The 11,295-nt window shown below is 45.8% G+C and overlaps 1 protein-coding gene across 1 annotated transcript in view; it reads right to left on the bottom strand.

Annotated features, from left to right (window-relative positions):
- Nucleotides 1-11,295, bottom strand: part of Nup210l (nucleoporin 210 like) — a 109,083-nt gene that overhangs the window by 47,584 nt on the left and 50,204 nt on the right. Inside the window, exons 18-21 of the mRNA XM_005367309.3 lie at nt 10,083-10,275; nt 2,831-2,919; nt 2,127-2,231; nt 1,606-1,707 (exon numbers count right to left, since the gene is read on the bottom strand). Of these exons, the coding sequence (XP_005367366.1) occupies nt 1,606-1,707; nt 2,127-2,231; nt 2,831-2,919; nt 10,083-10,275 (489 nt within the window). The remainder of the gene's footprint in view (nt 1-1,605; nt 1,708-2,126; nt 2,232-2,830; nt 2,920-10,082; nt 10,276-11,295) is intronic.

Genomic DNA, 11,295 nt, shown 5'->3' with positions numbered 1-11,295 from the left:
TGTCCACTCCTAGTGTCAGTGGCCGTGATCACCGTGTGTCCACTCCTAGTGTCAGTGGCTGTGATCACCCTGTGTCCGCTCCCAGTGTCAGCGGCTGTGATCACTGTGTCCAGAGCACCCAGTTCAATTCCCGGCACCCATATCCCACGTGCCACAGCCACTATCTCCAGCTCCGGGGGACCAGACGCCTTTCTTTGGCCCTGGTTGCCACTTGCACTCACGTATATACACATAATCTAAAAACTAGTAGAATAAAACACGTATTAAAAACAAGTCTGGGTGTGGTGGCGCACGCCTTTAATCACAGCACTCAGGAGACAGGCAGATCTCTGTGAGTTTGAGGCCAGCCTGGTCTACAAAGCTAGTTCTAGGACAGCCAGGACTACCCAGAGAAACTCTGTCTTGAAGAAACAAAAATAAAAAAACAAAAACAAAAACTAATACTGTAGGTAGGCATGGTGTTTCGTGTCTCTACTCCCAGTACCCGTGGGACAGAGGCAGACATGAGACAAGCCTTGAACTCTAGGAGCAGCCTGGTCTACATACTGAGCACCAGGATACCCAGGGCAAACAGTGACACCTTGTCTTAAAAACTACCTTTAAAAAAACCCCAAAAATAAAACCCCAAAACCTTGTAAACCAAACTCAAGAACACATCAAACTGGAAGTGGTAACCCATGCCTTAATCCCAGCACTAGGAAGGTAGGGGCGGGCAGATCTCTGTGACTTTGAGGCTAACCTGGTCTACACAGTGAGTGCCAGGACATCCAGGACTACATAGGTAGACCCTGTCTCAGAAAAACAAAAATCAAAAAAAATTAAAAAAACAACAACAAAAAATCCCAACACATCAAAAAGATTGTTGAGCCAGGCAGTGGTGGTTCACAGTTTTAATTCCAGAACCCAGGAGGCAGAGGCAGGTCTCTGAGTTTGAGGCCAGGCTCTTCTACAAAGTGAGTTCCAGGATAGCCAGGATTGTTACACAGAGAAATGAAAAACAACAACAACAACAACAACAACAAAGATTGTTCCCTGTAATTGAACTGGCTTCATTCCAGAGATGCAGGGCTGGTTTCATGTATACAAGTTAATAAATGTGATACATAATCTACATGGACTCAGGATGGAAATCATATAATTATTTCAGTTCATGCAGAAAACATATTTGACAAAACCCAATATTTCTTCGTGATAATAGTTGTTATATGAATTATATTGATAAACTGTCATGTGATGGGTAATCTTCAGAGGCCAGAGGATCCCTGGAACTAGAGTTATAGACAATTGTGAATGTGGGTGTTGGGACTTGAACCCAGGGCCTCTAGAAGAGCAGCCAGTGTTTTTAACCACTGAGCCATCTCTCTTGTTGTGGAATATTTGTTTAACTATGTAGTTGTTGCTTTTGTTTATGCTTCATTTGTAAAGATGTATAAAGATATAGATTAGACACACACAGAGACATATACACAGACACTAACACACATACACACAGACAGAAAGACAGACACACACACTAAATAATGTGATAAAAAATTCAAAACACAAAATCAAAACAAAAAAGCACTTTGACCTGAGACCTTAAGCTTGGAAAGCTCACCAACCCACCTGGATAGAGCTTTCTGCTTCCGCGTAAACGATGGTAACGATATCTTGCTCACTGCTGTTGACTAGGAAGTAGCCAGACCCTTCCACAAGGTGAAATACTTCCTGTAGAAAAATCAGACAAACAATGCTCCATTCTTTTGGTTTATAGCCCACAGGAGATGACTTCTTTTTTTTTTTTTTGAAAATATTTACTTATTATGTATACAATATTCTGTCTCCACATATGTCTACAGGCCAGAAGAGGGCACCAGACTTCATTACAGATAGCTGTGAGCCACCATGTGGTTGCTGGGAATTGAACTCAGGACCTTTGGAAGAGCAGGCAATGCTCTTAACCTCTGAGCCATCTCTCCAGTCCCCCAGGAGATGACTTCTATGTAACAAAAGAACAGTGTGCAGACAGAAGACAAGACGGGACCGCCAGAAACTGGCTTTCAGGACATTGCAGCTCGTCCTTCCACGTTCTGAGTGTTAGCAGGTGAAGTCCCTCGCAGCCTTACCGCAGGCAGGCGTCCCCTCACCTTCACATCAGGATGGTTGTAGATGGTAGCGTTCTTGGGCCTCACAGCGACATCCTCCACCAGGAGCAGTTCTGCCACTGCAGATCTGGGTGAGTTGGAGAGTTCCTAACCAGGGAGTGAGCACAGAGGACAGCAGAAACTGACTCGAGGAGAAAATTCCACCTAGTGGCTTCTAGAGAGGAACTTTACATTTGAGTTCATTCTGTTTCTTTCCCTTTTCCTCCCTTTCCTTCTGCCCCTTCTTTCCTTCCTTCTTTATTTTTATTTATTATTATTATTATTATTATTATTATTATTATTATTAGAGACAGGGTTTTTCTGTGTAGCTCTGGCTGTCCTGGAGTTCACTCTGTAGACCAGGCTGGCCTCAAACTCACAGAGATTAACCTAACCTGTCTCTGCTTCCTGGGAGCTGGGATTGAAGGTGTATGCCACCACCGCCCTGTCCTTCTTTAATTTTATTAGTTCTTTGAGAATTTCATACAACATATTTTGATCATATCCTCCCCCCCCCAACTCTTCCTAGACCCCCCTTTCCCTGCCCACTTAACTTTATAGACTCTCTCTCTCTCTTTTTTTTGTTTTTATAAACTGTTGCGTTTTGGGATAGGATCTTATTCTGTAGCCCAGGATAGCATTGCAGGCATGCGCGGCAGCCATGCCAGGCCCTAATCTAGATCCCTGTAATGAGAATTTTCACTCACCTCCGGGCTTTTCTTTCCTGAATAGCCCACGAAGTTGACTGCAATGAGCACAGTCCCCTTCGTTCGATGGACTTTAAGGGTCTGATGGCCTAAAGCAGGAAAACACCGTAAGAGACAGTAACACCCTCTGCAAAGCGGTCTCCCGAAAACCAAAGTCTGTCCCAGTGTTTTCCAACATTTACTGTGGAGAGAAAAACACTGAAAGGGGGAAGTCAAAAAAAAAAGGAGAACACTTTCACATTTGACCTTCTGAAAAAAAAAAGAGAGAGAACAATGGGTTTGCATGACTTGGAGCAAAAATTGACCTCTCATGTCCTTTATTAAATGAGAAATTAGGCTAGGCAAAACCTAAAATTCTTTCTTCTTGTAATGGCCTATAATTCCACAAATGGACAGAAAGCAAATGCATGGGGTCATTTTGTATATAAGTTTTCAATTTATAAATAGCAGTGACAGGGAGTCTTTTGGGGCCTTCTCTTGGCTCCCTTATCTTTATACACATGACAATCAGTCACTAGAAGAATTGAAACGGTCCATCGCTACTGTTTTTAGTTTACACACGTGTGCGTGTGTGTGCGGTGGTGGGGTACATGTGTCCGAGGGTATTTGTGGGCTCAGTTACATTCCAACATGTTGGTCGTGGGAATTGAACTAGGTCATCATCACACACCTTTACCTGCTGAGTCAATCTGCTGTACCTCTTTGTCTGTCTGTCTTGCTCTCTCATTTCTTTTTGAGACAGGTTCTCATTGCATAACCCTGGCTGGCCTCAAACTCACAGAGATCCACCAGTTTCTGTCTCCTGAGTGCTCGGTTAAAGACCTGTGCCACCACGGCCAACTCTCTTTCTTTTCCTTTCCTTAAACAAAGTCTCACATCCCCCGGCTGGCCCTGACTTGCTATAGCCTAGGCTGTCCCAGGACTTGGGCCGCTCCGGCCTCTGCCTCCTGTCACTGAGATTATAGCATACGCTACCACCTGATGCTCAGAATGTCTACTTCAGACTAGGAGCAGAGAAAGACCGGAAGTTCCCAGTCCCCTGAGAGACAGTTTATAGTTCAGTGATGAGGAACATCTAAAGGAACATGGTGCTTGTGTATAAAGCCAGGGCAGGAGAGATACTGCCTTAGTTAAAGATCGGAGTTCCTGGGAGCGTGGGGCAGCTCGGTGTTGGAGCGCTCATGTGACATCTGAGGCTAGTGTGTAACACTGAGCTCTGTCTACAGAGCCTGCATGTTCACTTTCTATTTTATTTCAAAGATTTGTTTAGTTTTTCGAGACAGGGTTTCTCTGTGTAACAGCTCTGACTGTTCTGGAAATAATTCACTCTGTAGATCACACTGACCTCCAAACTCACAGAGATCCCCCTGCCTCTGCCTCCTGGATGGTGGGATTAAAGGTGTGCACCCAGCATGCCTGGCTGTTTCATGATTTTGTTATTTTGACTCAGGGTCTTGTGCAGCTGGAGCTTATCTTGAACTTGGAGGCTGGAAGATGGCCAGGAACTCTGACCTCCTGCTTTGGCCTGGGCACTGGGACAGCAGAGCTTATCACACCCTGTTTATGTGGTGCTGGAGATCAAACCCAGGTTTTGTGCAGGCTGAGAAGGCAGTCTCTCTGCTCTCCATCCCAGACCTGTGTTTTAGGACATCACCGAGGACATTAGTGTGGAGGGTGACACAGAGGACAGCAGAGAGGATGCTGTCAGGAAGGGATGAACTTCTGGATGCAGGTGGAAGGTTGTTTCCTAATTTTCTAGAAATCGCCACACTGACATCCAAAGGGGTTGGACCAGCTTGCATTCCCACCAGCAATGCAGAAGTGTTCTCTTTTCCCCACAACCTCTCCAGCATAAGTTGTCATCAGTGTTTTTGGTCTTGGCCATTCTTACAGATGTAAGATGGAATCTCAGAGTTGTTTTGATTTGTATTTCTATGATGACTTAGGATGTTGAACATTTCCTTAAGTGTCTTTCAGCCATTTTAGATTCCTCTGTTGAAAGTTCTGTATTTAGGTCTGTACTCCATTTTTTTTATTGGATTATGTGATCTTTTGGTGTCCAATTTCTTGAGTTCTTTGTATATTTGGAGATCAGACCTCTGATGTTGAGGTCTTTGATCCATTTGGACTTGAGTTTTGTGCATGGTGATAGATATGGGTCTATTTCATTCTTCTACATGTTGATACCCAGTTATGCCCGCACCACGTGTTAAATATGCTTTCTTTTTTCCATTTGATATTATTTGCTTCTTTATCAAAGATCAGGCATTCAAAGATGTGTGGATTGATATATGGGTCTTCTATTTGGTTCCATTGGTCCTCCTGTCTGTTCTTATGCCAATACCAGGCTGTTTTCAGTACTATAGCTCTGTAGCAGAGTTTGAAGTCAGGGATTGTGATGCCTCCAGAAGTTCTTTTATTGTACAAGATTGTTTTGGCTATCCTGGTTTTTTTGCTTTTCCAAATGAAGTTGAGTACTGCTCTTTTGAGGTCTTTGAAGAATTTTGCTGGGATTTTTATGGGCATAGTTCAAGCCATCTTAAAATTAATTTTCCTGCCGGGCGGTGGTGGCGCACGCCTTTAATCCCAGCACTCGGGAGGCAGAGGCAGGTGGATCTCTGTGAGTTCGAGGCCAGCCTGGTCTACAAGAGCTAGTTCCAGGACAGGAACCAAAAAGCTACGGAGAAACCCTGTCTCGAAAAAAAAAATTAATTTTCCTTTTTGTTGTCTTGAGGGTCTCATGCAGTTCAGGCTGGCCTTGAACACAATAAGCATCATCCTGCACTTCCCAGACACCTGAGTGCTGGAATAAAGGTTTGTGTCACCATGCCCAGTTTTAATGTGCACTGGTGTTTTGCCCACATGTGTGTCTGTGTGAGGTGTTGGTGCCTTGGAACTGGAGTTCTGGTTCTCTCCAGCCCCCATTTATTTGTTTTTTTTGTTGTTGTTGTTTTGTTTTGTTTTTCGAGACAGGGTTTCTCTGTAGCTTTGGTGCCCGTCCTGGAACTAGCTCTTGTCGACCAGGCTGGCCTCGAACTCCCAGAGATCCACCTTCCTCTGCCTCCCAAGTGGGATTAAAGGCGTGCACCACCACCGCCCGGCTTATTTGTTTACTTTTTTATTTTGTGTGTACACAGGTAAGTGATAGACCGACCAGACTCCAGTTTAAGATTTAAGAGGCCAGGGGCTGGAGAGATGGCTCAGAGGTTAACAGCATTGCCTCCTCTTCCAAAGGTCCTGAGTTCAATTCCCAGCAACCACATGGTGGCGCACAACCATCTGTAATGAGGTCTGGTGCCCTTTTCTGGCCTGCAGGCATACGCACAGACAGAATATTGTATACATAATAAATAAATATTTAAAAAAAAGATTTAAGAGGCCATATTGTTATGAAGTCAAAAACACTTCATCCCTGTTTTCTGTAACACTCAAGTTTGACCTTCTCTTGATCCATTTTCTGGAGTTTGACATCATGTTTCACAGCCTACACTCTGACCAGACCCTGATTTCCACCCTGAGGAGATGTTCTGCCCAGTTCCTGCACAGCTAAAACCTCTTGGGACCTTCCAGTCTTGCAGGTTTTGATCTATATGAGCCCCACACTTTCTTCTGTGTTCCGGGCTGTTCTTTCAAACCTGCCTTAAAGAGACAGTTCTGTCTGACAGGAAATGAAGCTTGTTTAATTCTACTGAAAGACTTTGGGAAACAGTCTCTATTCTTGTTCGGTGGACTCACAGTAAGAGGACAGCTTTAGGAACTGGTTCACTCCTTCTGCCACATGGTATTATCTTGGGTTGTCAGGCTTCCCTGCAAGTTTCTTTCCCTGCAGAGCTTCTCACTACCCTTCCCCTTCCTGTTTGCTTTGAGACATGGTCTTACCCCATAGCCCAGGCTTGCCTCTTGCTATAGACCCCAGGTCTGGGGTTAGAGCTGTGTTTCTTTCTTCTCCTCCCCATCTGGCTTAGTTACTTTCCTATCATTATGACCAATAAAAATCTATAAAAGAAGCATTTAATCTGGGGCTCACGGTTCCATGATCACTACAGTGGGGAACATGGCTGTAAGCAGGCAGGCTGGGTGCTGAAGTCATAGCTGAGGGCTTAAATCTCATCCACAAACATGAGTCAGAGAGAGCTAGCTGGGGATGGTGTGGGCTTTGAAAACCTTAAGTCCCCTAGTGACACACCTCCAGCAAGATCATGCTGCCTAACTCTTCTTAAACAAGGAGCCCACCAACTGGGAACCAAACATTCAGGTATATGAGTCTATGGGGTCCACACCCATTCAGACCCCCTCACCATCTGTGTGGCACTATTCAAGGGGATGTGGAAACAAAGATCCACTCACTCCAGATACAGACCCAACAACAGACCACAAAGCATGATACCATCAAAGCCCACCTTGCTGGACCACTGAGTTTTATTGGGATTTCTTACATGAATATTGATGAGGAGTTACTTATAGGACTAGAAATAATTTGAAGACAGTTGTATCAAAAAGCCCACCCCAGCATAGGTGATAGCTCCCAGATGCTGGAAACTTGGGGTGTATGCCCAGTCTGCAGGTAGCATCACAGGCTGGAGAGTGTCCTGACCCAGGAGCTCACTAGGTCTCAGCTGCCTCTTCGCAGTTTGGCTTATCTCTGCTTCTCCCAGGCTGTTTGGTTTGTGCCTCTTCCAAGCAGCTCAGCTTGTCTGAAGTCACTTTCAGCTGTCTTTATTGTTTATTCTTGGAAGGGAGGGACCTACTGAACCTGGTCAGTTTTAGGAACTTCCTGAAGCTATTCTGAGTTGTTTACTTTTTGTCTTAAGGAGGGGTTATTTTACCTCCCTGGATACATTCTGTACTGAGGTTTCACTTCTTTTTTCTTTTCCATATTCACTATCCCACACTTCTTTTTTCCTTCCTCCCCTTTCTTTTTCTTTCCTTTTTTATTTCTTCTTTCTTTCTTTCAAGACAGAGTTTCTCTGTGTAGCTGTCCTGGAACTCACTTTGTAGACCAGGCTGGCCTTGAACTCAATGGAATCTGCCTGCCTCTGCCTCCCAAGTGCCTCTTTCTCTGTCTCTCTCTCCTTCCTTTCTTCCTTCCTTTTGGTTTTTGTTATACCACCATGACCTCAAAACTAGTGGTGTAGTTGAGGATGACCTCAACTTCTCCTCCTTCTTTTTTTAACCTTACCTGTGTGTTAGGACAGTGTGTGAGAGGGCATGCCGTGGGACACTGTGGACCGTGGGACACTGTGGGCCGTGGGACACTGTGGGCCGTGGGACACTGTGGGCCGTGGGACACTGTGGGCCTCAGAGGACAGTGTGTGAGAGGGCATGCCGTGGGACACTGTGGGCCGTGGGACACTGTGGGCCGTGGGACACTGTGGGCTGTGGGACACTGTGGACCTCAGAGGACTTTTTTTCCCCAGTGTTCAGTTTCCTTTGATGACCCTTTACTCCCTGAAGGGGGGGGGTACAGGCAGCTAGATGACAATGAGAGGTGCTCACTTGAAGAGTTTGCCTTGATTGGCAGCTTTGCAGACATGCTGGAAGCCCCTCCCAGGAAACGTACTGGGCTGGGGCTCTTTGCTGTGAGGATGCAGTTTCTACCACATATAGACTCAAAGTCCACTTACCAATTGTACTCTAGAAAGGCAAGCTCCTGACCCTGGAAGACCCACAGTCCGGAGAGGGAGCCAAGGAGGAAAGAGTCCAGTCGCTGGAACATTCCAGCAATGAAGCTGCAGTTCATGGAGAGAGCTCTTCAGAGAAGCAGTGTTCAGAGCAGCACAGGGACCAGCCATCTTCATCAATTACTCCCCCAAACACAGCACCTACAGCCACCTGTGCGACACAAAGGCACTCCTGGGTGGAGGGGGGTCCCAGGAGCTGGGGCAGCAAGCACTCCTGGGCGGGGGCTCTTGATTCTCTGCCCATAAGTCCTTTCCTTTTGTAGACAGGCTATCTGCAAACTTCTTAGCATCACACCGGTCCATCTGTTACCTTTCGCCTCCCCGAAGACAGCTCTGCACCAGAGGTGGTTAGCACAAGTAAGGAACCAGTGGTGAACTCTGGGGCAGGCCCAGCAAAGGAGGAGCCACAGCAGGGTATCAGCCAGTGTCACTTGGCACCTGCTAGAAAAGTCCTCATGTTCATGCGAGCACACTGTGGCCTCAGGATTCCCCTACCTCCTCTGCGGTTTCAGTCATTTGTGGGTAGGATGCCCAAGATTGGTGAGACAATGTCACCATCAGCAAAGCGCAACCACGACAGACTCAGCCGTGGCCTCTGAAGTATTTCCAAATCTCCTTGTTTGGTACATAGTGGCAGCATTGCTCCAAAGCGCAGACTTCGCTGTCCCTCTCAATGCTGGAGCCTTGCCAGCAGGAAACCTGAGAAGACGTTTGCGCAGTTGCTTTGCCCAAAGTGAAGTGTCTGATACAAAGGGCACACTGACCTGAGCCTCGCTAGTGGCGACGTGGGCCTTGGGGGCCTCTAGTTTTCAGGATATGTATGCACAGCCTCTGCCACCATAGTGATTCTACAGAGACGGAATGGGACTGTCGGGTCAGAGAAGATCTTTGAGGGGTCATCTCTCTCCTTCCACACGTCAATGGGCTCTGTGGGTTCAAACGAGGTCTCCAATCTTCAGTGGCAAGCACCTTTAACTACAGAGGCATCTCATGGGCCCAGGCCAGTGATCCTCCTGCCTCTTCCTCCAGAGTGCTGAGATTACAGGTATGACAGCCACCATGCTGTTTATCTAGTGCTAAAGACTGAATCTAGGGCTTCCAGTTAGGAAAACACTACCAAACGGGCGACATTCCCAGATACTCCACTTCTCTTTCTACCAACGCCCTCTGGATTTCTCAGCACTGGGGGTGGGGGACAGGCCCCAGGGGCTCACATAGGCTACATATATGGTCTCTCACTGAGTGGCACTGCCAATCCTACCTTTATGTTTTTCTATTAAAAAAGCACAAATAGATGGGCAGTGGGGGTGCACGCCTTTAATCCCAGCACTCAGGAGGCAGAAGCAGGCGGATCTCTTGAGTTTGATGGAGGTCAGCCTGATCTACAGAGAGAGTTCCAGTACAGCCAGAGCTACATAGAGACACTCTGTTTTGAAAGACAAAATACAAAAAAAGCACATATATCAAAGATGAAAGGCAACATGATGAAATTTGGAAGGAAACAATTGCCCACAGGCAGCATGTGAACCATGTAGCAAATACTTGGTTACACCCGCAAGCTCTTACGGTACCGTGTAAATGGGTCTGTCCACTGCCATCATCTTTGGCTACCATGTCCATCGACTTAGAATCTTCAAAATGGGCTAGCATCTCATTGGAAGATTTCCATTCGAGTATTAATGAACTGAAATTATCAAACTTCCTCCCATGTTGATCGAATACTGCCAGTTCCAAGACTGAGTCCCTCAGGCTGGACACAGGAATCTACATGAAAAGAAAAGGTCAGAAAGGACTTTTTATAAAAACTTGAGGCCATCAGATCAGTTCAGTGGGTTAAGGCCCTTGCTATAAAATCCTGGGATGGATTCTATCCCTGGAACTAACAAAAGATGGAAAGAGAGAATCAGCTTCATAAAGTAGTCCTCTGATTTCCACACACAAACCATGGCAAACATATTTACACACACACACAAAACACATGAGCACATACAATAATTTAGTTAATTCAGTAGCCTTAGGGGTGGCAAGCTATGATTGAAGACAGGAATTACATCTCCTCTCAGCCTTCCACTTTGACAGTTTTTAAGTTGACCTGGTCCAGCGCTTGTTAACTTTGGGTGTGTGTGCTTCCTCTTCCTCTTCCCTTTATTCCTCGGCTTCAGGACTTGGGGGCAGTGATGTGGGAGTCCCCTATGTGTGCTGTGATTACCATTAATGAATAAAGAAACTGCCTTGGCCCGTTGATAGGGCAGAACTTAGGTAGGTAGGAAAGACTAAACTGAATGCTGGGATAAAGAAGGGCAGAGTCAGAGAGATGCCATGGAGCTGCCAGAGTCAGGCATGCTGAAACCTTGCCGGTAAACCACTGCCACATGGTGATATACAGATTAATATAAATGGGTTAAATTAATATAAGAGTTAGCCAATAAAAAGCTAGAGCTAATGGGCCAAACAGTGATTTAATTAATACAGTTTCTGTGTGATTATTTAGTGGCGGGGCGGCTGGGACCAACAAGTGGCTTCCTCTTCCAACAGGGCAGGTATTGTGTTAGCTAGATTTTGATTTCTGAATGATGTAACTATTATGGCACTTTACCCCACCCCAAATATTTCATCATATATTTCCTATGAAAGAGAACATTTTCTATGTAAACAAACAAAACAATAATACTGTACTTAAGAAAAATATCTTTGGGCTGGAGAGATGGCTCAGAGGTTAAGAGCATTGCCTGCTCTTCCAAAGGTCCTGAGTTCAATTCCCAGCAACCACATGGTGGCTCACAA

This window comes from Microtus ochrogaster, unplaced genomic scaffold (genome assembly GCF_000317375.1).
Source record: "Microtus ochrogaster isolate Prairie Vole_2 unplaced genomic scaffold, MicOch1.0 UNK16, whole genome shotgun sequence".
In the NCBI taxonomy this organism is placed as follows: domain Eukaryota; kingdom Metazoa; phylum Chordata; class Mammalia; order Rodentia; family Cricetidae; genus Microtus; species Microtus ochrogaster.
Note: the sequence above shows the minus strand (reverse complement) of the source record. Positions and strands in the feature narration are given on the sequence as shown.